This window comes from Marmota marmota, unplaced genomic scaffold (assembly GCF_001458135.2).
Source record: "Marmota marmota marmota unplaced genomic scaffold, marMar, whole genome shotgun sequence".
NCBI lineage: Eukaryota > Metazoa > Chordata > Mammalia > Rodentia > Sciuridae > Marmota > Marmota marmota.
Genome location: NW_026000068.1, coordinates 15357122 through 15384937, shown reverse-complemented (window position 1 = coordinate 15384937; position 27816 = coordinate 15357122). Strand labels below are relative to the sequence as shown.

The following is a 27816-nucleotide window of genomic DNA, read 5'->3' as shown; positions in this document are numbered from 1 at the left end:
CATTTTTAAAAACCAGTACATTTATTGGGTGGCTAATTGTTGGAACTCTCAAGATGAACTGGAGGCTGCAACAGCTGCCCTCTTGGGTTTAGGAGTTGTTCCTTCACGGAATCCATGCCTGCACCATGTTAAAGACAAGAACAGTTACTTCAACAATTCAATAAATACCTTCTAATTTTTGCTAAACAAATTTTAATGAGCTTATCTCAGTTAAATGCTGAAATCATTATTGCATTCATATGTTCAGACATTTATTTGTACAACATCACCGATAAGCTTGTTTTATTTATTTCATTCTGCTTAAGGTATCCACTTTAGATTATACTTGACTGTAATTTTAATAAGGGATCCAAAGTTATTTGTAAAAAATGGTTCCTTATGTCTAGGAATACATCTTAACTTTCCCTTAGTCAAAGAAAAATAATGAGCAGGTTGAACAGCAGAAGTTTCATAAAACAGTTTTCTATTCCAACTTGATACACATTCACACCTAACCAAGCAAACATAACTACAAATGCCCCTTTAGCAAGCAAGCTTAAAAATCTGTCTTCAATTCATGGTCCTAGCTCTTATACTAGCAAACTGCTCAGTATCAAGTCCACATAATTGTATGACTTCAAGTGCAAAAAAATTCAAAAAGGTTTCACGAATATAACTAAAGATGCTTATGAAACCTAAAAATTAAAATCACCTTGTGACCTTTTGAGACCTGAGTATTAAGTGAACAGAGGCCGGGTATTCTACAAAATACATTTTATACAGAGTAACTCCCATAACAAAGACTTTTCCATCCCTAACATCAATAGATTTGCTGAAACAGGGCATAGTAAGAGGAGGTGTTCATGTGAAGCCTACAACACTTTGGATATCAGTTAAATCCTTTAATTGGTCTTACAAGTTATTGTTATAAAATCCAGATTCTCAGCTAAGTCTCAGGTGGGCCTGTAATTGGCATTTTAAAGAAATTCTAAGGCCCAGACTTTGATTACAAGACTCAAGGCATCTTTCTATATAACAAACTGGCCAACACCACAAACATGAAGTTTGAATCAAGTAAGCCTGACCCTACACCTTCAGTATTGTCAGGACAAACTCTGATTCCAATTATACAAAACCTTGGTATGCTTTATAAATAGCATCGTTTCAGGCAGTCTAGCTTAGAAAAACGCTCCACATTTTTTACTGCAGGATTAACACTATTTAGATCAACTGATGTCAAGTGAATAGCAAAAAAAGGGGGAAAAAGCTCCCAATATCTTATTCTTATTTATACCAGGGTAGAATAATCTTACACAAGCAACCGTGTTGGTTCTTATTCAAGCTCTCAGTACCAATTATATTGAAATGGTAAAACTGTACCTGAATCTGCGGTATACAATTTTTAGGTGCCTCATTCTACCAGTCCCGGTGGTATTTCGTCTTTTAGCCTTGGCACTCCAGTTATCTAAAACAGAAAACGGCAAATTGTTTTTTCCCTGACTGTCGACCATTTTAAGAGTACTTTTGAGTTTCATGCCATTTCAACAACATACAGAATTCAACAGTTCTGTATTGTGCACCAAATAAACGCTTAAAGCTACACTCTTACTTGGATGCAGTGCAAAACAAAACAGCTTGAATAACATTTACTTACACTTTCTCTTGCGCTTGGCAGGATAGCCACATTTGCCACAGGTCGACTTCTGAAGGTGGTAGGCCTTAGAGCCACAGCGGCGGCACAATGTGTGCGTCTTATTACGACGCTTCCCGAAGGATGACGTTCCCTTCGTCTGGAGATTATAAGGATAAACAAATCCGAAATCTGACAATTTCTATATGCATTAAGACGTTTTCTAGGAAACTTTAACTTTCTTAAAAAAAAAATATATATATATTTTTAGTTGTTGATAGACATTTATTTTATTCATTTATTTATATGTGGTGCTGAGAATCGAACTCAGTGCCTCACACCTGGCAGGCAAGCGCTCTACCACTGATCCACAACCCCAGCCCGGAAACTAACTATTGATAAGTTTAAAAATTCTTCATCAAGTTCCCAAGCCAGAGACCATGCCGGCAATTCACTATACATAAAGACTTCCTCTGCAAAGAGGAAATCAACCTTAGTTCTTATAAAAAAAAAAAAAAAAAAAAACAACTTAACAGACCAAAGCCTGAGAACTCCTGCTAGGTACCACCACCACAAATTGCTCTGCTCCCAAACTTATTCCGTTAGCTCCTACCCAACAGCAAAGTTATGTGAATTCCCCCAAAGGCCTAAGAGAAGGGAAAGACATAGAGCAGCGCCAGCTCCACAACTGCGGTGTCAGTCCCTCTGTCAAAAGCCCTTCTTCTGGTTCTTGTCAGCCATCGTATGCCTCTTTCATGCTCACCAGCTCCCCTTACTCAGAGCCTTACCGATCCCCCACAAATACAAAGTTAGTGCAGCAGAGAGCACGAGGATGGAAAACGATTCGGAGAGCATTACAAACTCACCATCTCGCGTCGGCCGCCGAATCCAAAGAGACCGGAAGAGAAGGCACTTCCGCTAGATCGCCCTCAGAAGCTTCCGTCCAAGCAACTACTTCCTGCGGGACGCAGTGCACTGCTTTCAAGCTTCCGTCGCCGCAGTTGGCGCACTGTGGGTGGGGTCAAGAGGATGCACAGAAGCAGGCAGAGCCAATCAGGTTTCCGCGCCCGTAAGGCGGGCGAGGCTCTCTGCTAACTCGCATGGGATGGGCGTGTCTCCGTTGGACCCGCCTCCGAGCTGGGGACTGTTTGTAGTGAAAGCCTTGGATTTTTAGCTGCTGTCGGCTTCGTGTCCTTATCAGATCCGGTGCCACACTGTGGGTTCCGGTTGTAGATCGGAGAATCTGCCGAGTGGGCCGGCCGGCCCGGGGCACCTGCACCGACTCAGCGCTGCCGGCGCGCGTGTAGTGACGGGTTGGGACTGAGATCTTGATCCGGGAGAGACCAGTTTCACCGATTCCTCCGCTTTCCTGGCTGGAGGCTCTTGGGTGATGCTGGCTCTTGCTGTGAGAGGTCGCTGAGAGCGCACCAGCAGGAACTGGCCTTGAAGGGACTGGAGCTTAGCATCCAAAAGGAAAGTGGTTGTTGAACAGTAGCTATTTAGAGGCAAATGATTCGATCCCAAATTTCATTATGCCGAAGAGTCTTAACGTGGAACTTGTTAAATACGGTTTCAGCACCCTACTGTCAACCTGTCCTGTTGCAGCACGTTTGGGTAGAGCCTATACTTTTTAAAAAAAAAAAAAAAAAAACAGTCTTTTTTTAATACCTTTATTTTATATATTTATTTTTATATGGTGCTGAGGATCGAACCCAGTGCCTCGCGCATGCTAGGCGAGCGCTCTACTGCTGAGCCCCAGCCCCTAGAGCCTGTACTTAAAAAAATAAAATTCTATTTAGTTTTGAAATTGATAGTCCCATGACCAATTCCAATAATGCTATTGCATTTGTAACCTCTTGTCTAAAAACAAATACAAAGAAGCAAAAACAATACAAGAAGATTACCAGATATGTAAGAATTAATAGAAGGGGGATGGAGGAGAGAAGGGAAAGGGGAAATACTCAGGAATGTTATGGGCAAAATTATATTGTATGCATGTATGAATATGTAACAACAAATCCCACCATTGTGTACAGCTGTGATGCACCAATAAGAAATAAGGGGAAAAAGTTAGTGGGGATAACAGGTTCCAAATAATAAGTTTACTTTCTAAAGCAACCTCAAGAATTCCTGGCCTGTCACGTGCAAAATTTTAGCACATGGACTGCTAGCAGAATAAGACATTAGGAATCAGAGGTTCCATTTTCACAGGTAAACAATTGATTAGTGCCTAATAAATACCAGAGTCTTCTCCAGCACGGGATAAAACGGGAAGTGGTAGAGTGAAAGTGGGGGAGAAAGGAAGTGGTGCAGCCAGGTGAAAAAGAAAGCAAACAAAATCCAGAGAATTAGATGCTGAATTTCTAAATTAGGTGCTGTATTAGGTTTTGTTTTGTATTTGCTGTTGCCACAAGTTAACACAAACGTAATGGCTTAAAGCAACCCAGAGTTACTCAACAGGTATAAAGTTTCAGTTATGGGGAATGAATAAATTCTAGAGGTCTGAATTAAAATATTGTATCTAAAGTTAATACTGTATTAGACACTTAAAATCTGTTGAGAGTATATATCATGTTATCACAATTTTTAAAAACACACATTTATAAAGTTTTACTGGTTGAAAGCATCGGGTTTCACTGGGCTAAAATTAACATGTAGGGCTGGGAGTGTAGCCTGCCTAGTAAGTGCGAGGGTCCGGGCTCAATCTCTAGCACTGAAACAAAAACAACAAATGGCAAAATTAGAATGTTGGCAGGACTGTCTGCCTTTCTGGAGGCAGTAGGAGCGAATCTGTTGTTTTGCCTTTATCAGATTCCCCAGGCTGCCCAAACTCCTTGGTTTATTATTGCTCCCTTCCATCTTCAAGGCCAATAATAATCTTTTTCAAGATGCATTACCCTCTTCCTTCCTCTTCTACTTTTAAAGCCCCTTGTAATTATGTTGATCCCACCCACATAATTTCTTCATGGTAAGGTCAGCTAATGAGCAACCTTAATTGTATCTTCAACCCTAATTGTCATTGGTCCTGTAACCTAATGTTTACAGGTTGTAGGGATTAGGAAAGCTCAGAAAAAACATCAGTGTAGAAAAGGTAGGACAGGTGTCAGCTGCTAAAGAGCCAAGTAGTATGACAGGCACTATGTGAGTCTCTGTACCTCAGACATTCCAAGAACTGAAAACACTGGAGAAAATGAAATATATTTCCTTTTTTTCTAATGAGAGGTGGTGGTTTTGGTGTTCTTGAAGCCACATCAGTTTTGTCCTAGCTGCTGAGAGACCTATGAAGTTCCTTTAGAACTTCCAGGTTCTTATTCAATTACCAGGTTAAGATTAGGAATAAGTTATCTTTTTTTTCTATTATTATTATTTTTAAAGACAGGGTCTTTTATATTGCTAAGGCTGGTCTTGAACTCCCAGTCTCAACTATTACCTTTATCGTGGCCTTCCAAGTAGCTGGGATTGCAGATGCATACCACCAAGCCTGGCTTAGCTCAATTTCTGAAATGGGTTGTGTAAGGTGTTAGTTTAGGCATTTATCCTCTAAAATGTGCCTTTGCACAGTGATAAGAGAATATGTAAATCTTAAATCTTGTATCCATGGTTCCCATATACTCAAGTCTTTTAATCATTAGAACTTGTTGCATTTTAGACCTATTGATTTTGTATAATAAGCAGAATTACTGCTATAAATTTAAAAATTTCATGTCTATATCATTTTTTAACTTCATGTGTGTGTGTGTGTGTGTGTGTGTGTGTGTGTGTGTGTGTTGCGAGTAATTAAATCCAGGGCCTTATGCATGCCAGGCAGACACCCTAACAACTGAGCTATCTCGCCATCCCCTTGTGCCATTTATTTTTATTTGAAGGCTATACTTTCAACTCTGAAGCTCTGGACTATATTTTATATAATAGAGAACATCAGAGTCACACTCACCCTTCCCCCAGCTCATTTCATTTGCATTCCAAGCCCATGCTATGTAAATATCCTGTTTGAAAGTAATTAAATTCCCAGCAGATTTGAAATCTCCTGGAGCTGACAATCTCTCCTGGAAAGAGGAGGAGAGTGGAGCAGTTAAGAAGAGATGGTGTTTGGGAGGCCTGTTACTGATCAAATTGAACAAGAAGAATTGGTGAACTTGATGACATTATGAATCTAGTTTGGGGTCATGAAGTGGAATGAATCTCTTGAAACCATACTTTTGAGACACATGTTTTAAAACTCTTAATAAGAATAGAATGGTAGTGCCCAGAGTCTGGAAACAGGGAAGGGGAAGGAATGGGAAGATATTGTTCAACAGCAAGGATTGGGGGCTTGCATGCCTGTGGTCAGGCCATGGTTTGGCTGATCATTGTCTCAGGACTGTTCTTTGAAGTTCTGGGAAAGAGGTCATCACTTGAGGGGGTGATCTGTGATTTGGTTTCCATTATGAGATGTCTGCTTCCACTTGAGGTGATAGCCTTGCTTAGTTTTTGGGTAATTGATGTCCCTTAGGGTATACTCTCCTCATAGGGTTATTTGAGCTTCATTGTCTCCAGTTGCTTGAGAGTAGTTTCTTGTCACTTTTCATAGACATTTATCAATATGACCTATATATGCATGGGTATTTTTAAAACAAAAAAGGGGGCTGGAGATATAGCTTAGTGGTAGAATACTTGCCTAGTATGCATTAAGTCTCTGGGTTCAATCCCCACCACTGCAAAGAAAACAACAAATATAACAAAACCCCAAAATGGGATCTACAATGTGCTGTTTTCAATAACAATACTGTGGAGAGTAGACTTGAGTCCTGCTCTGAGTTACTCTATGATGAATAGAACAATAGTTTTCAGGCTGTGTCTTACTCTGAGTTAACTCCATTAAAAAAGTATTTTAGTTATAGGTGGACATAATATCTTTATTTTATTTTTATGTGGTGCTGAAGATCGAACCCAGTGCCTCACACATGCTAGGCCAGCACTCTACCTCTAAGCCACAACCCCAGCCCGAGTTAACTCCACTTTTATAAAGCTGGAGTTTGCTATGTGTTATTTCATTTTAAGTATAAGTGCTGAGGTAGAATGATTCTACATTTTGTTTGTTTAAGTAAATAATCACCAGCTTCCTAGCACAACCTGATAAATAAATAATCTTCCTAATAAATAATGAACACCTGAGAACTTACTGAATTAAATCGGTAGCATACTGATTCATAGATATATTGAGCCCACATCAGAAAAACCAGGCACATGGGTTTATCAAACACACCAGACCACCTAATGGAGAAACCCCTTCACTTGGGACCCACAAAAGGAGGAGCACCAACCCATCAACAGACCATGTGGTAAAAGCATCATGAGGTGGACAGGAGACAAATTTCCAACTCTCTGTCCCTGGGTTTAGCTTGATCTCCCTGCTTGATGTGGTCAACTTCAAAAGTGCTTTCCCTCTAGACTCTAGCCTAGAATAAGTTCCTTGCTCTGACAGCTCTGTGCCTTGGATGCCCTGAACAAGTTCTTTGACTGGTTTGTAATCTTCTCCAACTACCTGCAGTGACCCTTATGCTTAAGGATGTATGTACAAGAATCTGCATTACAATATTGTTTATCATAACACAAAATTGAAAATAACCTAAATTTCTTATTGGAGATATGGGGAATGAATATTGATATGTCAAAATGTTTATATGTCACATCCTCCTCTACCCACCTTTACCCTTTCTCGATCTTTCTGTAACCTTTACATATCATGATGTAAAATGTGACATGGGACTTGAGTATTACAGATAGTAGTAATTCAGATTGGAATAAAAGAATAAAGCTGTTATTGCCCAGCTTATGACTACTAGGTGACACACAAGTGCTCAGTGAATTGCATCCAATGAAAGTGATATTGTTTGTCAATTTGTGTTATTCAATAAATTCTGGCAATGTGAAAAGACATAAATGTGTGATCCATGTTAATGACATAGCTAGCTCACAACAAATATATTATGGATATCATTACTTTCAATATATATAAATCTTCATCCTTTTAAATAGTTTCTAGGATGTTTTACTTCTGACATATCAAAAAAACATTCATTCCCCACATCTCCAATAAGAAATTTAGGTTATTTTCAATTTTGTGTTATGATAAACAATGTTGTAATGCAAATTCTTGTACATACATCCTTAAGCATTGGTCTGATCATTTTCTTAAGAGAATTTCCTAAAGTGGAATTGCTAGACTAAAGGATATACATTTTTATTTTCATCATTTACCTAGTGCTGCTATTGCCAGATTGCTCTCCAAAAACTAATTAATTAATTGGCATTCTTATCATCACAGTATAGGGTTTAGAGTAGGGAACACCTAGTTCATCCTGAAGTTCAGGAGAGGTTTCTTGGAATAGCTAAACTCCAGACTGAGTCTTCATGAGACTTTCAAGCCACTAAAACAACAGATAGGGCTGGGAATGCGACTTAGTGGTAGAGCGCTAGGAGTTTCTGGTTTGTTTGCTTTGCAGTACTGGGAATTGAATTCAGGATGCTCTACCACTGCATTATATCACCAATCATTCTTAATTTTTCCTAAAGTTTTAATTTTGAAACAGGGTCTCACTATAATGCCTAGACTGGCCTCAAACTTTTAGATCCTCCTGTCTCAGCCTCTATAGTAGTTGGGATTACAGATACGGGCCACCAAGCCCAGTTTAGGAGTCCCTAGTTTCTATTCCCAGTACCATAAAATGGGGGGGCGGGGGAACAAATAATCCACAGGGAGCCAAGTTCAGAGAATTCTCAGGGTTGCACTCCTCCTTAGTGCTTGTTTATATATGCTTCCTGCAACACTAGGTGTCCTTTGCATATTTTATAATAGAATTGCTCTGTCTTTTCCTCTTATCTGTTTATCCTCAAAATGACATCATTGTCCATTTCCTGCTCTAGGAACCAGAAACTATGGCTGCTGAGAGCGTTCCCTCAGAGATCATAGAAAGACAACGAAAAAAATTGCTTAATATCCTCCAAGAAGATCCAGATTCTATCCTGGATACGTTAACCTCTCGACAGCTGATTTCTGAAGAAGAGTATGAGACTTTAGATAAAGTTACAGATCCCTTGAAGAAAAGTCGAAAGCTGTTAATTTTGGTACAGAAAAAGGGAGAGATGTGCTGTCAGTATTTTCTCAAGTGTTTACTTAGTACTTTTCCAGAGTCAGCTACTACTTGGGACTTACAGCTTGGTGAGTTGAATTTTTATACTTTGATGGGGGTTGGGAGTAAGGGGTAAATGTAATGGGGCAGATTTTCTGAAAAAACAAAAACTAGCACCCTTTATTTTTGTTTGTCTTTCTCCCAGAGGTAATCTTCTCTGAAATATGAGATAGGGAAAAAGTGTGCAGAATTTAAAAAGCAGAGAACAATGTATCTGATTGATTTAGAGGATGGGTAATTTGTTGTTCTTTGAATTTTGTTCAGGTTCAAACTTTGTTGTTCAAAAATTTCAGTTGTTTTATAAAGTACTCATTGTTCTGGCATTACATCCTGAAGTTCCTCGGTTGGAAAGAGAATACTGTTAATCATAGCACAATCTGGGGTTTCTTTCTCAAATAAATGAATTCATAGATGTTAACAGTTCTAAGACCTCAAACAACATCTTTCACTTAGGATAGCCATTCTGAAAATATAGGAAGCATAATTTTTAGCATACCTAGATGGCAGATCCATAATTAATTTACTCTGTGATAAGAATGAAGCAGAACCCTAGTTTTCTGGAGCAACTTAAATGCTAGTTCTTTTAAAAATAATTATTTATCTAATAAATATATCATTTTAACTGACATATACTAGCTGTATGTATTTATATGATTCAATCTGATATTTTAATTTATATATTCAATGTATAATGATCAAATCAGGATTATTGGAATATTCATTACTGCAAACACACATCGTTTCAAATCTTCTCTCCTAGCTATTTTAAAATAAACTCAAATGCTAAGTCTTAAGTGGTTCAAAAATAACTAGTCTCAGATGAGGGAACATTTACTCTAGAAGGTATTATTTAGCGATTCTGGAAATTACCAGTAGAGGCAGGTGTAGGTCCTTTTTTAAGGAATCAAAAATATTCAGGATTATTACTATTAACAATGAGCACTTTATAAAACAACTGGAATTTTTGAACAGCAAAGTTTGAATTTGAACAAAATTCAAAGAACAACAAAATATCCAACCTCTAAATCAATCAGATACATTATTCTCTGCTTTTTAAATTCTGCACACTTTTTCCCTATCTCATATTTCAGAGAAGATTACCTCTGGGAGAAAGACAAACAAAAATGAAGCATATAGAGAGGTAGGGACTAAAAAAAAAGTGAATATTAATAACCCTCAGGTAAGACAAGACGCATATGCTTAGAAAGACAGATCTTATTGTTTCCAGGACACACTATTTGAAATTACATCTGTTTGCTTACAGATTAAGAATTATAGAGATTAGATTTATTTTGTAATAACTTGAGGAAATATGAGTTGTGAGTCACATTAGTTCCACAAGTGAATATTGCTCATGATTCAATTTTTCTTTTCTTTTCCATTAGAAAAATATAATTATACATAGCATTGGGGTTTATTTTGGCAAAATCATACATGCAAGCCATTTGATTCCACCCCTTTCCCTCATTTTCTTCCCCTCTACTCTCCCCTGTTTTCCCTCCTATACTTCACTAATCTTCTTTTCAGTTATTTATTTATTCATTTATTTATTTTGGTACCGAGGATTGAACTCAGGGACATTCAACCACTGAGACAGATCCCCAGCTCTTTTCCGTATTTTATTTAGAGACAGGGTCTCACTGAGTTTCTAAGTGTCTTGCTAAGTTGCTGAGGCTGGCTTTGAACTCATGATCCTCCTATCTCAGCCTCTCAAGCCACTGGGATTACAGTTGTGCGCCACTATAATCCAGCTATTTACTTTTTTTCAATTGATACTGTCCATAAACATAAGGTAAATTCCCTTTGGTGCCTTTATATATGAATATAGCATGATTTTTAAAAAATTCATTTTTCTTCCTATTTTCCGTCCTTCCTCCTTCCCTCTCATTCTCCTTCTACTACTCCACTGCTCTTCCCTGTATCTTTATGACTTCAGATCCTCTCCCAACTGCCTTCTTTCCCTTATTTTGCTCTACTTCCACATATGAGAGAAAATATTCAACCCTTGACTTTCTGAGTCCTGCTTATTTCACTTGGTATGATTTTCTCCATTTCTGTCTATTTACTGGAAAATGCCATTATTTCATTCTTATTTATGACTAAAATTCCATTCTGCAATATAACACATTTTCTTAATACATGCTTCTCATCTATTGAGAAGCATCTGGGTTAATCCATAATTTGGCTGCTGTGAATTGTGTTGGTATAAAGATTGAAGTGGCTTTGTTTCTTTAGTATACTGATTTTTTCTAATCTTTAGGATAAATATCAAGGAGTGGGATAGTTGGGTCAAATGGTAGTTTCATTCTTAGTTTTTTGAAGATGATTTAAATTTTCTGTTTTACACATTTACCCTGTGATGTAGCTATGAAAGGTTCAAACTTTTGAGCAAGGAAGTAATGTGATATTTTTTTTCCCCATGGGAAAAAGAAGTTCTGATGATTGACTTGTGCCATACAAATTAGGTAGGAGGCATTAGGTCCTTCCCAAGAGTAATTGCATGTCTGTAGCTCCAGATACTGGGGAAGGTGAGACTGGAGGATCACTTGAACTCAGGAGTTCAAGGCCTGGGCAACATAATAAGACTCCCCCTTATTTCAAAAAAAAAAAAAAAAAGAAAAAAGAAAAAAAAGAAAGAAAAAGAAAATCAAGAAAGAAATTGAGAGAGAGAGAGATTATGCTTTGAGAACTCAGTCTATTTTTTTCTGAAGTTTATCTATTTATTTTATTTTTTATTAGTTTGTTTTAGTTATATATAATATTAGGGTTCATTTTGAAATAATTATACAAGCATGGGATACAATTAGCTCTAATTCACTCTTAAGTACTTCCCCATTCTCTTCCCTTCTCTCTCCCGGTCTTCCCTTTGTTTTACCAACTTATATTTTTTCTTTTTTCTATATAGGTCTAGGTTTTTACAAATATATAAGTGCTAAGTGGATAAAATAAAAGTGAGATTCACTGTGATATATTCATGTATGCACATAGGAAAGTTAGGTCAGATTCATTCCACCCTTCTGCCCTTTTTCCATTCCTTTGCCCTCTCTCTCAATCCCTTTCCTCTACTCCACTGATCTCTTCTACTTCCATGAATCTCAACATCTTTTTTCTTTGTCTTTTTTCTCCTTATTTTATACTAACTTTCCTCATATTAGAGAAAAGTTTTTTGTACCAGAGATTGAACCCAGGGATCCTTAACTACTGAACCACATTCCCAGCCCCTTTTTGTATTTAATTTAGAGACAGGGTCTCAGTGAATCGCTTATTGCCTTGCTGAATTGCTGAGGGTGGCTTTGAACTTGTGATCTTCCTGACTCAGCCTCCTAAGCTGCTGGAATTACAGGCGTGTGCCACAATGCCTGGCCCCAGCCCTTTAAAAAATTTTAAATTTTGGGACAGAATCTCACTAAGTTGCTGAGGATCTCACTAGGTTATTTAGAGCCTCAATAAGTTGCTGAGGCTGACATTGAACTCACGATCCTCCTGCCTCAACCTCCCAAGCCACTGGGATTATAGGCGAATGTCATTGAGCCTTACTATCAGAGAAAACCTTTGACCTTAGATATCTGAGTCTGGTTCGTTTAATTTATCAAGCTTTTTTTTTTTTTTTAACTCAATTTATTTTACAATTTCTTTTTATTAAATTGAAAAAACAAAATAAATAATCAAATCTCTTTGTTTTTTTTTTCAGAACTTTTAAAACACAAGGATATCACATCTCCTCAATCCAGAAGTAAGAATTCAGAAAATAATTTTTCCCCTAGAGAAGAACAAAACAAGAATCCTGAGACCAGAGTGTTTTCCAAAGAGAAAGAACACTTGGATCTGAAAACCTCTGCGTTCTTTAGGGACAATAAAACTAGTGACCAGGAAATTGCTTTGTCCTTCAGGGAGGAAGAGAAGGACTATGACACTTCAAAAATCACATCGCCATATTCAGTCAAAAGAGTTGAATATGAAATTCCAGCAACCATTACATATTTACAGGATGGACAGAGATATGAGGAGCCAGATGATTCTTTGTACTTAGGAAAAGAGGAATATCCAGGTTCTGCTGGGTACACTGAAGATGCAGAAACTACTATGAAAGAGGGAGGTTATGATGTTCTAGAGCACATTGTGCATCATGGTAAAGAAGACTCCAAGTGTTCAGAATCCATCGGATTCTCTGATGAACGCATTCCTGAGGAGTCAGAAACCAGCATTTCATTGGAGGAGGGGGATAAAAATCTGGAAGGTATGGAGACTATATGTGTATAGTTAATCAGGCAACAACCTGTCAATAATTAATAAGGTAGCTAAGATCTAATGGGGAAAGGAGATGACATGGCACAGATGTCACTAGAAATTCCGTGTACCTTTTTATTCTGGCATGTCTTCAAAGCTGAGTGTTGACATAATGGATCATCAAGGACCTGGGAAATGGTGGACAGTATAGCTGTCCTTCAGTATCCAAGCCAATAAGTTGCAGAACCATTCATAGATACAAAATCTGTGAATGCTCAAACCCCTTATGTAATATGGTAGTGATAGTAATCGCATACAACCTATACATCCTCTGGTATACTTCACTTTTATTATATATATACTTTTTAAATATGTACTTTTTATTATATATACTTTTTAAAATATACTTTTATTTTTAATTGGTGCACAGTAAATGTACATATCTATGGGGTACAACATGAGATTTCAATACATGTAAATGGTGTATAATGATTTAATTGGGGTAATTGCATATCTATTGCCTCACACATATAGCATTTCTTTATGTTGGAAACATCAAAATCCTCTCTACTAGCTATTTTGAAATATTCAGTTTATTGATGTCAACCATAATTACCCTACTGTGCTGTAGAACATTAGAAACTATTTTTCTTATTCAGCTGCACTCCATTAACCATCCTTTCTCTCTCTCTCCCTTCCTCCCCTAAGCTCCAATTAGCTTTAAATCATCTCTAGATTGTTTGTAATATGAATATACTGTAAATTTCACATAAATAGCTGTTATACTGAATCGTTTAGGGAATAATGATAAGAAAAAAGTCCATGCAAGTTTAGTACATATATAACTTTTTTCTAAATATTTTCCATCTACAGTCAGTTGAATCTGCACATGCAGAATCTCTGGATGCAGAGGGCTAATAAGCAAAAGTAAATATTGATTGGCAGCTTATAAAATGTCCACAGTCACCTTCTATCATACATATAAGGAGTTGCTAATCATGGCTTTTAGGTGTAACCCCCTATTCCTCATATCAAACCACTTTAGTTATTTTAGTGTCTTTATGACCAGGAAGATATTAGGATTATAGTTTAAATCACCAAAGTGGAAATAGTCTGTAGAGGAGATTATGGTGAAGATTTAAGGTCAAGATATTGTTACTTGTCTTAATCTAAATCATATAATGCTATCTTGGTAAGGAGAATTACATCAGCACAGTGTCTTGAATCCAAATATTCCTTTTAATTATTTATTTTGCTACTGGGGACTTAACCCAGGGGCACATTACCACTGAGCTACTTCCCCAGTCCTTTTCACATTTTTTTAAATTATTTTTTTTTTAAATTTTGAGACAGGGTCTCACTAAGTTTCTTAGGGCCTTACTAATTTGCTGAGACTGGCTTTGAACTTGCAGTCCTCTGGACTTATTATAGGTGTGCACCACTGTGCCTGACTTTTCCAAGTGTTTCTTAATGAACATTGAAAATATGAAAAATGTTTCATCTGGAAAGATATTGGCTGCAAAATTAAAGGCTACCAAATTCTGAGTAAAGAATGGAAAGGTATCTACCATCTCACAATCAACTCAAGTCTTGGGGACTCATAATTTACTTTTGGGTAGAAAAAGAATAATTTCTTCCTCATCACGGCTTGTAGTAGTTTGCTGGGGATTCTACAAAGAATCACAGAGTGAGTGGCTTAAGAAACAAATAACAAAATATATTTTGTTAGACAATCAAGGTGCTGGCAGGCTTGGTTCCTTCTGGAGGAGGAGGCTAGGAAGATGAATCTGTTCCTACCTTTGAGTGTTTTCCTAGAAATCTTTAGTCTTTCTTGGCTGCTCTGCCTTTATTGTATCTTTCACTTTTTTTTTTTTTTTTTTTTTTTTTTTTTTTTTTTGGTACGCAATTCAACCCAAATACCCTTATTTATGCCACATTTTGTTGGCTAAACATGTCACATACATAACACAGATGTGGTAAAAAAAACAGATTCCACCTCTTGCAAACTCTTGCAAAGTAATATTACAAAGATTATGGATATCAGAAAGTCATTAATTATGGCTACTATTGCAATCAATCTACCATTTCATTATCCTAATGATAATATGAGCATGACTGCAGTGTAATTCTAGTGGTTGCCCATCTACTCTATTTGACTGGAGATATTTCGTTACCCTTTATCTTACTTAAGTAAGATTTGTGTATGCAGCTCGGAACTGGAAAAAAAATTCAAGCATCTCCAACTTCATTATTATTATTATTATTATTTTTTGGTACCAGGGATTGAACTCAGGGACACTTAACCACTGAGCCACATCCCCAGCTCTATTGTATTTTGTTTAGTGACAGAGTCTCACTGAGTTGCTTAGTGCCTTGCTAAGCTGCTGAGACTGGCTGTGAACTCAAGATCCTCCTGCTTCAGCCTCCTAAGCTGCTGGGATTATAGGCATGTACCCATCACGCCCAGCTGAAGGGTCATTTTTATCATGTTGCATTTCATGGAAAAAAAAAAATCACAGTGTCAAATCCAAGTCCCAGGAAAGCTGAAAACATTGCTTTGTATGTTCTGTGGAAGGTCAAGTTTATAGGCTGTACCAACTTTTTTCTACTTCAGCTTGTAGTTTGGGTCAATTAATGGAAGAATCAAACTTATGTTACTTTCCTTTAGCCTGAAATTTTTGTTTATTATTATTGTTTTTAATATAGTTATGCTGGTGGTAAAGTCTCTTTGTACTGGGGATTTAACCCAGAGAGGCTCTACCACTGAACTATATTCCTAGCCCTTTTTATTTTTTATTTTAAGATAGTGTCTTGCTAAGTTGCTTAGGGCCTTGCTAAGTTGCTGAGACTGGTCTCAAACTTGTGATCCTCCTGTCTCAGCCTCCTGAATAGCCAGGATTACAGGCTTGCGCCACTGTGCTCAGCAAGTCTTTTGGTTTTTGTTTTTGAAAAAATGTCTTTATTTGCTATTCACAAGGGTACTTTTCTTGATTATACAATTTCAGATTGGCGATTTTTTGCCATCAGCACTTTATGGGTGTCATTTCTCTGTCTTTTAGCTTCTGTTATTTCTGATGCTGTTGTCAGTCATTTTATCAATCTCCTGAAAGTGTAGTATCCTTTTTATTTCTAGTTGTTTTCAAGAGTTTTTTCCTTTTTTTTTTTTTAGCAGTTTATTCTGATGGTTCTTGGTGTAATTTTTTTTTTTTTTAGTTGTTGATAGACCTTTTTTTATTTATTTATAAATGTGCGGTGCTGAGAACTGAACCCAGTGCCTCACACATGCCAGGCAAGCATGCTACTGCTGAGTCTCAGCCTCAGCCCCGTAATATTTGCTTTTATCTCCTCATTATTTATAGATTTTCCTGAATCTGTAAACAAACAAACAAACAAAAAAAAACCCTTTTAAACCAATCTGGAAATTTTTGAGCCATTATTGATTCAAAATTTTTTTCTGTTTACTTCCTCTTTCTTCTTTCTGAGATTTCAAGTACACGTATATTAAAGTTGTTAGTATTGTTTTGCAAGTTCCTAAGACTCTGTTATTTTCTTCAAACTTTTTTCTTTTTATTCTTCAGATTAGATACTGACTTTCTTCCATCATTTCTAATTGGTTGTTAATCCTTGTAGTGATTTTTAAAAAAATAGTTTTAGTTGTAGATGGACACAATACTTTATTTTGTTTATTTAGTTTTTTTTTTTTTTTTTATGTGGGTCCGGGGATCGAATCCAGTACCTCACATGTGCTAGGCAAGCACTCTACCACTGAGCCACAACTCCAGCCCCTGTTGTGATTTTTTAAAAACCCAGATAGTGTGATTTTTAATTCTAGTTTCCTTCTTCTAATACATTCTACTTTTTTTCTGTGATTTTTCTATTTAATCATTTATTTATGGGCTTATTATATTTTATATTATTGAGAATAGTTAAGATAGCTGCCTTAAAATTATTTTTTAAAAAATTCCTTTAGTTGTAGTTGAATACAATACCTTTATTATATTTATTTATTTTTATATGGTGCTGAGAATCAAACCCAGTGCCTCATACGTGTGAGGCAAGTGCTCTGCTACTAAGCCACAATCCCAGCTCAAAATTCTTTATTTTTTTAATTTTTATTTTTTTAGTTGTAGTTGGACACAATACCTTTATTCCGTGTATTTACTTTTATATGAGCCACAATCCCAGCCCTCCAAATTCTTTTTTTCTTTTTTTTTTTTTACACAATGCCTTTATTTTTATGTGGTGCTGAGGATCGAACCTGGGTCCCGCCTGTGCTAGGTGAGCATTCTACTGCTGAGCCACAATCCCAGCTAAATTCTTTTTTTTTTAAAAAATAATTTTATTTTTAGCACAATATTTTTGAGACTTCATTTTTTTTTCAAAAATATTTTTTAGTTGTCAATGGATTATTTTATTTATTTATTTATTTATATGTGGCATGAGGATCGAACACAGGGCCTCATGCATGCTAGGCAACTCTACCATTGAGCCACAACTCCAGCCCCTGTCTTAAAATTCTTATATGCTGAATCCAATATCTGGGTCTTCTTGGGGTCAATCTCCATTGATTAAGCATCGGCCACCTTTCCTATTTCTTCCTATGTCTATTAACTTTGAATGGTGACCTGTTCATTGTGTATAATATGTTGTAGAGACTTTGGGTAGTTAAAATCCTAGGAGTCTGGATTTTTATTTTCATTTTTTGGTCTCAGTTCCCCATTAACCTGACTGGACTCAAATTAAAAATTCAATATCTAATGAGAAGCAACAGAAATCTGTTCATTTCTCTTTGCCTTAGTTGGGCTATTTTTATGAATTTTTAATTTATGAAAATGATACTGGGTTCTTGATATTATTGCTTACTTTTTAAATTATTGTCGCTTACTTCTTTTTATCCATTTATGTGCTTAATTAGATGTATTCTTTTTTTGTGTGTACAAATATTTTGTTCCTTCTATCTACTCCATTTAGCACCATCGTAACTTTGCCAACTCTAGATATCAGGCCAGGATTATGTGAAAGTCAATTTCTGTGCTAAAAATGTGGAGGGTTGTTGACCTAAGGCAAAGTATGGGATAGGCAAGAACAGAACCTGAACTTTCCTGAAAACTATCTTCTCACTGCCTGCCCTTTATGTTATCATCAATTCCTCTCAACTTTCTTACCCCAATACATATACCTACTTAAACAACCTTGAGACTAACCAAAGATATCTTTTAGTTATTTTTGTTCATTCATAAAATCCATTTTTTTCTCTCACTTCTATTATTTTTCTAGGTTCCTTTTCAAAGACATTTAATAAACTATGCTAGTTTACCATCTCATCTGTCAGGAGTAAAGTACACTCCAATCTTCTTTCTCTACTAAGCACTATCTCTGTTATCAAGAAATAGCTAGAAAATATATTTAGAAATGGGAGATCAGGAGACATTAAGAACAGCATCTCAATTCCAAGGAAACTTTCATAGAAATAAAAATTTTCAGATTCTCTAAAATTCAGCAAGCAATAAATGAAAGAAAGAAATCAGTATCAACCTAGAGATCCTTCAGACATGTGTTTAATGAAGAATTAACAAGGGTTTTTAATTGTTGAATACAAACATTAGCCAAAAAAAAAATTAAAAAGGAAGAATTACTAAAGGATCATTGTTTCATTTAGGCAATGATTGATTAAGAAATGGCTCATCTAAACTTGGAGTACCATGAAAGGCTAAAATGAATTAGGGAGATCTCTCCATATGCTGACTTGGAAGAATTTGCAAGGAAAATCGTTAAGCGGAAAGAGGTTGAAGAGTCATTTGTTTAATATGATATTACTTATGTAAAAATAAAGTAGCATTCATTAAATAAAGCTATAATTTCTATATATGCAGGCATACTTGTGTATTTGCATAGAGAAAGAATGGGAAACAAGCATACAGGGCATATTGACATATCTCTTAGAAGAGACATAGAATAGGCAGAGTAGTGAAATGGGACTTTCCCTTCATTTGTATCATTTCATCTTCTTGTAGTGAAAATGTCAGTTACTTATTTAATTTAAAAAGTCAGTGAAGGAAACATAGATTCTGAACATAACATTCACTAAGTATCTTCTCCTTTACAGAAAGAAAGAAAGTGTTTAAAGATGTACTTTCCTCTTTGAATATGGATAGAAGCAGAAAACTTCTGCCAGATTTGGTTAAACAGTTCTCCTTGGATCACAGATGTAGGTGGACACCTGAGACTCCAGCAGACTTAGCCTGGAATTTCCTGATGAAAGTTCAAGCATTGGATGTGACAGCCAGAGACTCAATCCTCAGGCGCAGGGTTCTGGATGAAGATAGCAAAGAGGAATTGATGACTGCTCTGGAAAAGTTGGAAATTCGAGACATACAAACCATTCATCCCCTTGATGTGCTTTGTGCCTCCATGCTGTGTTCAGACAGCTCTTTGCAACGAGAAGTCATGTCAAACATGTATCGATGCCAGTTTGCTCTTCCCCTGCTGCTGCCAGACTCAGAAAACAACAAAAGCATCTTAATGCTGAGGGCCATGGAGGACATTGTGAAGAAGCGGTCAACACAGTCCTCAGGAGGGCCCACGGGGGATTCAGAAGAGTTTCTGAGTCTCATGAAGATGCCTGTCATCTCTTTTGTACGTCTTGGGCACTGTAGTTTTTCCAAGTCCAGAATCCTCAATGCACTGCTCAGCCCTGACCGACTGAAATCACACAAAATCTTTCTTCATCACGATTTGTCTGTTCCGATGCTTCCTAGGCAAATATCTGATGGCCTAGTTGAGATAACATGGTGTTTTCCTGACAGTGATAAAAGCCCGGGTATTTTCCAAAAGCCTGTTGCTGTGGCCAACCTTCGTGGAGACCTAGAAAGCTTTTGGACACAGTTTGGGCTCTTGGTGGAAGTTTCCTCAGCTATTTTTTTTTTCGCTGACTGCTTAGGTGAGAAGGAATGGGACTTGCTGTTGTTTTTAGGAGAAGGTACCATTCAAAGATGCTACTTTGTACTCAGTCCCCAAGCCAGGGTGAGTGAAGAGGCTCAGATTTTCCAGAGGACCTTGAAACTGAAACCATCACAGCTACTGTTTTGGGAAGAGAAAGAAGTTGGGGACAGAGGGAAGAACATGGAAGGCCTTTCCACTGCCCTCCAGGAAGTGATGTCCTCTTCACTCAGATGTGTGTCTGTGAAGGATATGGCCTCCCTGGCCAGGGAGTTGGGGATTCAGGTAGACCAAGACTTTGAGAATGCTCAAGGGATTCAGAATTTCCCTAATGTAAACAGGGCTGGAACAGCTGAAGGTGACGGACAACAAAGATACAGTCAACTAACAAATTCATCTGAAAGCCAAGCTTTGAGACCTACTAGAGATCCTGGCATTGCAGGTGAAGTCAGCCAAAATTTTCAGAATTTTCACCACTCTCCAGTATCCAAGTCTCATCTAGAAAATGCCTGGCCTTCACCAAACAGAATTGGAGGTAACTTTGACCAGGTTTCCTTGGAGTCTCCCTGGGTTATGGGCTCCCACTTAGGGTCAGAACAGAGATCTAAATGGTTCTGTGCTTCGCCCTTTTGGAATTCAAGGTCCCATAAAAAAGGTAAAGATTTTGGTATCCAATATTCCCAAGCCCAGAGATTTTATTCAGGTGAAAAATTCACAAAATTTTCAAGCACCTCTTGGGACTATCACTTGAATCAAACATTTGGAAGACCCCCAAGACCCAGTTCTAAGCATGTGTGGGCCTGTCCTGAGAGATCACAAAGAATGGGAGTTCTTGCAAAGTTTGGGGCAGTGGTCTCCCTGGTAGGTCACCTACGTTCTCTAGGTTCACAGGTAGCAGGACCAGTAGGGAAACCACAGCCCAAGCGAGCCCTGGCCCCAGGAACAAAAATTACTCAAGTAACTGGAAAGTTTATTAGAACAGCATCCCATAGTAAAGATCTTCAACCTCAGTGCTTTCAGCCAACAGGAAACACACAAAAACTAGTAAGACCTGCTTCTCAGCAAGGAAACAAGCTAATGGCTCAGGGTAGGCCTTCAGATTCAGTTTTCCAAAAAGGATCTCATTCCACATCTAAGAGCAAATTTTTACCCAGCTCTCAGTTCATATCCCATCAGCCTAAGCCATTCCAGGTGAAGCATTTCCAGCCCAAATCCTCTCAACCTGGGTCTTCTCAAGCAAAATCTTCTCAGACAAAAGCCCCTCAGCCCCAGCCCTACCAAGCTAAGCCTTCTCAGCCTAGACCCATTCAACCTAAATCATCCCAGACCCATGCTTCACAGACCAGAGCATATCAGCCAAGAGCAGGGCCCAAACGGGTAGGGAAGCGTTAAATAGTGTACTCCAGAGACCTACAGGATGTGTTCTTTATCTAGGTCATTCCTATCATATAGTAACCGGAAGAAGAAATTCAGTCAAAGTTTAAGACTATTGTCATTAGTGTGACATAATCAAGATAGGCAAAGTCTAATTGGTTGTCATTAAAATATCTGTAAGAGTGGTGTCCCTAAGCAAGAGAAAAAATATGAAAATAGTTAAGAATAGTATCAAACAGTAAATAAATAAGTTGAATACAACCTTGAGCATTAAGTAATGTATAACTTGAATCCAATGGGGTCTGTGAGACAGACTCACTAGAAGGAGAATGGGATTAGAGACTAATTGTGCTATGATCACAAAGTAGGGTTCAGTTGCCTCAGTGTGGCAAGAAAAATTGCCCTAGATGTTAACTGCTCCAGAAGTGCCTTGGTCAGAAGTTTCTGATGCAATATCAGCCACTGAGGTGATAATCCTTCTTAATTGGATAGTTAAATCATCTTGCTGATAATGGCCTCAATTTGCTAGGTTCATAAAACTTTTTATTTGACATTTATAGATAGAAATAATGAACTAACAACCAATAAAATTGATTATCTTATTAACTGTATGAGTGAGTTATGAATATTTCATATTTTAAATATTTGTAACAGTTAAGAATATTTGGCCTATTGGAGAATCTGACATATTACTAGTCTCCAATTAAAAATGTGCCTTTGAGTTTTTAATTTAATTTAATTTTTTTTTAGATATTATTTTTATTTATTTTTTAGTTCTTGGCGGACACAACATCTTTGTATGTGGTGCTGAGGATCGAACCTGGGCCGCATGCATGCCAGGCAAGCGCGCTACCTCTTGAGCCACATCTCCAGCCCCGAGTTTTTAATTTTAGAGTTAAAGTTAAATTGGAAAAAATAAGATAAGCTTAAAAACTATAAAAAGTATTGAAATGCTTAAGAGAACTTAAGATTCATATAATTTTTATTTTTTGTTAGATTCATATTATTCTGAACATTTCAGTAAGTTATATTACTTAACAGTATTAAATAAAAGAATATATGAAAATTTCCAGGTGTGGTGGCCATGCCTGTAACCCCAGTGACTCAAGAGGCTAAGGCAGGAGGATCACAAGTTCAAGGATAGCCTCAGCAATTTAGTAAGACTCTGTGTCAAAATAAAAGATAAAAAGGGCTAGGGATGTGGCTCAGTGGTAAAGCGCACCTAGGTTCAATCGCCAGTACCAAAACAAAGAAAGAAAAAAAGAAAAAAGATTAAATTTAAAATATTTATGTGAACCTTAAATAAGTTTTAAAAGACACCAAATATTAATAAAAGACCACTTTAAAAGTAAATATTAAAATTCATCCAGATTTATAAATATAATAGTAAGATTTCTACATTGAATTTAAAAGCTTCAGTTTTTAAATTATAACTTTAATAAAATTAATATTAATTTTAAATACTAAAATAACTCTATGTAGTCTTTTTAGGTTGAAAGATATTACCTTCAAGGACACCAAAAAAAAAAAAAGTCATATTGACAAATGGACGAGAACTAATCTTTGAAAAGGAAAAATCCACAAGAATATTCTCATAATAGGTAACCTTTGTTTGTTTTCATATGTATTGAAGAATCAATATTAAGTATCTATAGGGTGTTTAGTCTGTCTGATGGTTATTGTAAGGATGAAGAAAGAGAAGACAATTCATTTGAATTTTGAATTTTTATTTTTGTCTTTTGGAAGGCAAAAAAAGCATGATAACTAGTTCTGGTATATAATTACAAAATCTTCTAAATAAATATGAAGTTCCTCCACTTAAAGTAATTTTTTTGTTTAGACTTTTGAAACCAGCAATAGTTGTGATTTTTAAAACCCTTTTTCTGAATCCTTCTTCAAGATTAGAACCTGCTGGGCTCTTATAAGAAATACATTTGGTACCAGCCTATCTTAGCAATACATATGTAGTATATTCAAATTGGACAATTTGAAATGACTTAATAAATGAACTACAAAGGATTGAATAAAATGTTAAAAAGAGAGAAAGCAAGTGCACAAAGGAGAGGCACCTTTGCCTTCCCAAGGTCTCAAAGCAGGGAGGAGGTAGTGCTTTTTCCAATCAGAAGACCTGTGTGGAAAGGTCCTGGTTTTGGTGGATTGAGGTATATAGCAGGCGGCAGTGACCCACAGCACAGTGGGTGTACCAGGAGTAATCACCACTGATTTTCTGATAGTGCATCTCCTTGGCCAAACCCAACCAGAAGCCAAGGCCAAGAGAACTTACCCAGGCAGTTCATATCAGTAGTCTTTTGAAGCTCAAGTAGGATAGACAGTAGATCTGAAGGAGCAATCTGAAGATAGCCAGTAGATTCTTCCCTTTCACCACATTCTTCTTTTCTTTCTTCCTTCTCTCACATGTATTTCTGAGGCATCTACTATGTGGAACACATTAGACTAGGAACTGAAAAAGATGTGGACACAGAATGAAAAATCTTTATTTCAGTTCAGTAATCGACTGAATTGAAGAGCACTGTTTGATGTTGCAAAGTTTTGAATTTTCTCCTTATTATAAAACTACAATCTCATTGTAGATAATTTCAAATATCCAGAAATAGACAAAGAATAAAAGAACATAAAAATAATCTATTGCCGCAGTCTGGCTGGGCACACAATCACGAGCCACCACACAGCTTGTAGATTCAAACAGCAACTCTTTATTCCCGAACTCACACCAGCCGTCTACAATCACGTTCTGGGGAAATCCACGTTCTCTGCCCAAATCCACCTCCACTGGGCTTCTGTCTCCCAAAAAATACTGTCTGAATCCCGTGAGAACTCAAGGGGAACTCAGGCAGCAGGATACGCCCTATTCCCAGCAGGAATAACCTTAAACCTTAAACCTGGAACCTAAACCGGGAACGCCCTAAACCCGATTATCCTAAACCCAGAACACCCTAAACCCGGATCCGCCCTGGTCCTTGAGCAAGGTCACCTACATGCAATGTCACTGCAAAATGTCCTATTTCCACAAGTCCTTCCACTAAGCAACATGGGGTACGCTGGCAAGGAAATTGTCATACCTACTTGGCTAATGGCTCCCAGCATCTCCCCCCTTCTGATTAATTAAACAACAAGCAATGTGGCTTAAGGACCGTGCCTGGTAGGTTGTCCAATTCAACATATGGTTCTTACCCGTCATCGGAAAACTGACCTTTAGGTGTCAATCTATAATCTCATAAGTACATAACTAATAATGTAGTTGCTGATAACACTACTCACTAATAATTTTTTTTTTGTATTTTTTCTATTGATATATATTTACAGGCAACACCAATTGCATTTTTGAGTTATATTAGGGTTGATGGGGCAAAGTCCAACAAGTGTTAGGAGCTGCCAGTACAGACAGAATGAAGTACTGGTTTTCCAGATATCATAGGAAAGTTTCAATTCATAACATGAAATGAGTTTAAGGGTCTCATTGTATAATACACAAGTCTAATTGTTATAATTAAAAAATGCAAAAACTGAGAATCATTTGTATGTGTGTATATGTATATGCATATATATGTTATTAATATATTGTGAACATTTGTGTTAGTACTTTTTGTTTTATTAGCAGATGCAAAAGTCTACCCAATGAGTTATCACTTTCAGTGACTGAAAATTCTATCTTAAACACCTTAAATCCATTTATATTTTGTACAAGAAAGTAAATATTCTTTTTAACATTAAAAATTATATAATTTATTGAGATGCTTGAAAGGAGTGTATGCCAATGTGATAAAAAGACTGACCACTGAGACAAAGTTATGAATTGGATGAATCAAACTGGTTTCAAAAATATAGGATTTTACCTGCATGTATTGTGACCTTCTGCATTTCCTTATGTTTTAATTGTTTTTACAGTCTCCTTTTGTGATTAAGGTATAATTACCTGTCCAATATTTGCCTAATGGGTCTATATAAATAAAGTATTTGTTGGGGAAGATAAACATGACATTTCAATACTTCAGTCTAATTTAAAGGGTGGTTTTGTGCATTAATTGGCTAACGGTGGTCACTGGTATTTGTTAGGGTAAAGGCTAAGATGCTATAAAAGAGAAGGCAAAAATATAATGGCTTAAGTACTATGGATACTATTTCTCATGTAACAGTTCAGTCTGTCTAGGCTGTTGGAGCTGCTCTTTTTAATAGGATTAATTAAGAGCTAAGGTCTTTCTATCTTGTTCTTCCATTTCCTTGGCTATTGTCCTTTTCTGCATTATTTGAAGCTGGTCTTTCTTGTTTCCTTGATTCAGTTTACAGAGAGGTGAGAAAAGCCAAAGGCTGCAGTAACCAGCCCAAATTAAAATTAGAGATGGCTTGGACATTAAACATCTTTCCAATCACATCCAATTGGCTCAAAATTGGTCATGTGGCCATATATGTAGCTGCAAGGGAGGTTGGGAGATGTAGTCACTGCCTAGGTGATCATGAATTGAGGAAAAAAAGGAGAACAGCATTCTGTCACAGTATCATAGAATAGCAGGAATATCAGAGGCCAAAAGAGGAAGATAAATTCACCAGATAGAAACTCCAGACAAGCATCAAATGTTCATTTCTACCACTTTGGTCATAATTTGTTACTTACTATAGGATATAAATTATTTCAGGGATGGGGAGTGGTAGTAATTGACTGAATTGAAGAGCACTGTTTGATGTTGCAATGAAGAGAGAATATTAGATTATGTACTTGTTATGGTTTGGATGTGAGATGTCCCTCAAAAGCTCACATATGAGACAATGCAAGAAGATTCAGAGGAGAAATGATTGGGTTGTAAGAGTCTCGACCCAACCAGTGAATTAATCCCCTGATAGGGATTAACTGAGTGGTAACTGAAGTGGTAGGGTGTGCTTGGAAAAGGTGGGAATTAGGGGCATAGCTTTGTGGTATATATTTGTATCTGGCAAGTAGAAACTCTCTTCTTTGCTTCCTGATCTTGGTGTAAGCTGCTTCTCTTTCACACTCTCTTCTTTGGTGATGTTCTGCCTCACCTTGAGCCCAGAGGAATGGAGCTGGCCTTCTATGGACTATGACCTCTGAAACCATGAACCCTCAAATAAACTTTTCCCCCTTTACAATTATTCTGGTTGGGTCTTTTAGTCACAGTAGTGAAAAAACTGACTAAAATAGTACTATTGAATAATAAAGTTGAAATTATGGTTTGGGTATCATCTGCTTGTAACCAACCCTAAAGTACACATAAAGCACACGTAAAGATGATAGTTTATATTAGTCTATAAACTAGACTGTCTTCTATAAACCCAGTGTTGATATTCTCACACACTAAGTTTCCTTAAATTCTAAAGCAGTGGTTTTAAAATTAGAGGGTCTATGAAAATCCCTTGAGGATGTTATTAAAATTCCATGTATTTGGTTTTCATCCTAGAGATTCTGATTCAGTAGGTCTAATCAACCTGCTGCTCAACAGGAATTTCTACTGAGGTAAATCTTGGGCCACACCAAAAAAATCCAGGTATAGTCTGGACTGTAAACCTGATTTCTGGTGCTTAGAAACAGCAGATGTTTTCGTGTGGACTAGGAATCCAGTCTGAAATAGTTGATTTTCATCTTTCTCATTGAACTAGTTAATCATCTCTTCCTAGAATACTGGGCATTAAAAAGCTATTATAAGGAGATGATAATTAGATTTAAAAAACCTATTATCCATTTAAGATTTGGGCTTTTCTACCTATAGGTTTCTATATCTAGCACTTCCCATTTTGTCTGCAAGTTTTGTACCTGATGAAATTTGAAATATCTTCTTATATTTTTCAGAATGTGCTTCTTTCTCTTTGCTCCGTGACTAAGACTTGATTTTTTAATGTCCTCTTGCCCAATGTCATTGGTGTATATACTATCTTTCTTTCACTGTTCAGAGAATTGCTTTGTTAGGGATTAGTGCAGTGTAATTTCTGGCTTGGACCCTGATTTGACATTGCCAGGTCCCCAGGCCTCACAGACTAGATAAGTTTCTCTAGAATGATAGAGGCAGAGATAGTGAAGAATAAGTGAAGATGCTGAGATGTGTGTGTCCTCCATGAGGACCACAGCTCCCTTTCACCTATTCTTGACAAAGTCCCACCCCACACTTGGGAACCAGGGTAAGGAATAAAACCACAGTGTAGATTTAACTACTGCCTGCCTTTGATATCTTTCTGCCTCTCACAACTGGATTGACTGAAAGGAAGGATAAAAAGTAAGAAATAAGAGATGGATAGGAAGATGGCAGAATAGAGGAGGTCATGTTACTGGCTGCTCTGTGGTGTGAAACCAAGAAAGCAACCAGAAAGCTTCTCTGAGAGGTGGGTGAACAAAACTATTAGCATCAGATCAACATTGGCATCACATTCGCCATTGTAGGTCAGGAGCCATTTTATCTAGAGGCTTCAAAGTTTGGATTCTGAGGCAGTGCTGCTTAACTTCCCCTAGACCTGTGCCTGCTAACCGATCAG

The 27816-nt window shown here is 37.1% G+C and overlaps 2 protein-coding genes and 1 non-coding gene across 4 annotated transcripts; 1 reads left to right on the top strand and 2 right to left on the bottom strand.

The window, feature by feature from the left end:
• On the bottom strand, positions 1–17516 carry Rpl37 (ribosomal protein L37). The gene is made up of 5 exons (XM_015490484.2): positions 17502–17516; positions 2476–2527; positions 1634–1769; positions 1360–1444; positions 1–118 (listed from the first exon to the last, which is right to left on the bottom strand). Exons 2-5 carry the CDS (start codon positions 2476–2478, stop codon positions 49–51), a joined length of 294 nt encoding a protein of 97 aa, XP_015345970.1. The 5' UTR covers positions 2479–2527; positions 17502–17516; the 3' UTR covers positions 1–48.
• Positions 199–278, bottom strand: LOC125620031. Its single transcript, XR_007351612.1, has one exon. It is a non-coding gene; the product is annotated as a small nucleolar RNA SNORD72 (small nucleolar RNA).
• Positions 2815–22168, top strand: Card6 (caspase recruitment domain family member 6). 2 transcript variants are annotated; one of them, XM_048814032.1, is made up of 4 exons: positions 2815–3082; positions 8516–8810; positions 12473–13018; positions 19115–22168. In XM_048814032.1, exons 2-4 carry the CDS (start codon positions 8528–8530, stop codon positions 21337–21339), a joined length of 3054 nt encoding a protein of 1017 aa, XP_048669989.1. In that variant the 5' UTR covers positions 2815–3082; positions 8516–8527; the 3' UTR covers positions 21340–22168. The 2 variants fall into 2 exon arrangements, with proteins under 2 accessions (XP_048669989.1, XP_015345969.1); XM_015490483.2 differs by having other exon boundaries at positions 3061–3820.
• The last annotated feature ends 5648 nt before the right edge of the window (positions 22169–27816 follow it).

What these genes read in the sequence shown, in the direction of transcription:
- Rpl37 (XM_015490484.2), bottom strand. An exon ending in TGCCAAGCGCAAGAGAAAGT is followed by an intron (nt 1,445 to 1,633) that starts GTAAGTAAATGT and finishes TTTCTGTTTTAG; the next exon opens with ATAACTGGAGTGCCAAGGCT. An exon ending in ATTGTATACCGCAGATTCAG is followed by an intron (nt 119 to 1,359) that starts GTACAGTTTTAC and finishes AACATGGTGCAG; the next exon opens with GCATGGATTCCGTGAAGGAA.
- Card6 (XM_048814032.1), top strand. Translation starts at nt 8,528, where the DNA reads ATGGCTGCTGAGAGCGTTCCCTCAGAGATCATAGAAAGACAACGAAAA. An exon ending in TACTTGGGACTTACAGCTTG is followed by an intron (nt 8,811 to 12,472) that starts GTGAGTTGAATT and finishes TTTTTTTTTCAG; the next exon opens with AACTTTTAAAACACAAGGAT. An exon ending in GGGGGATAAAAATCTGGAAG is followed by an intron (nt 13,019 to 19,114) that starts GTATGGAGACTA and finishes TCTCCTTTACAG; the next exon opens with AAAGAAAGAAAGTGTTTAAA.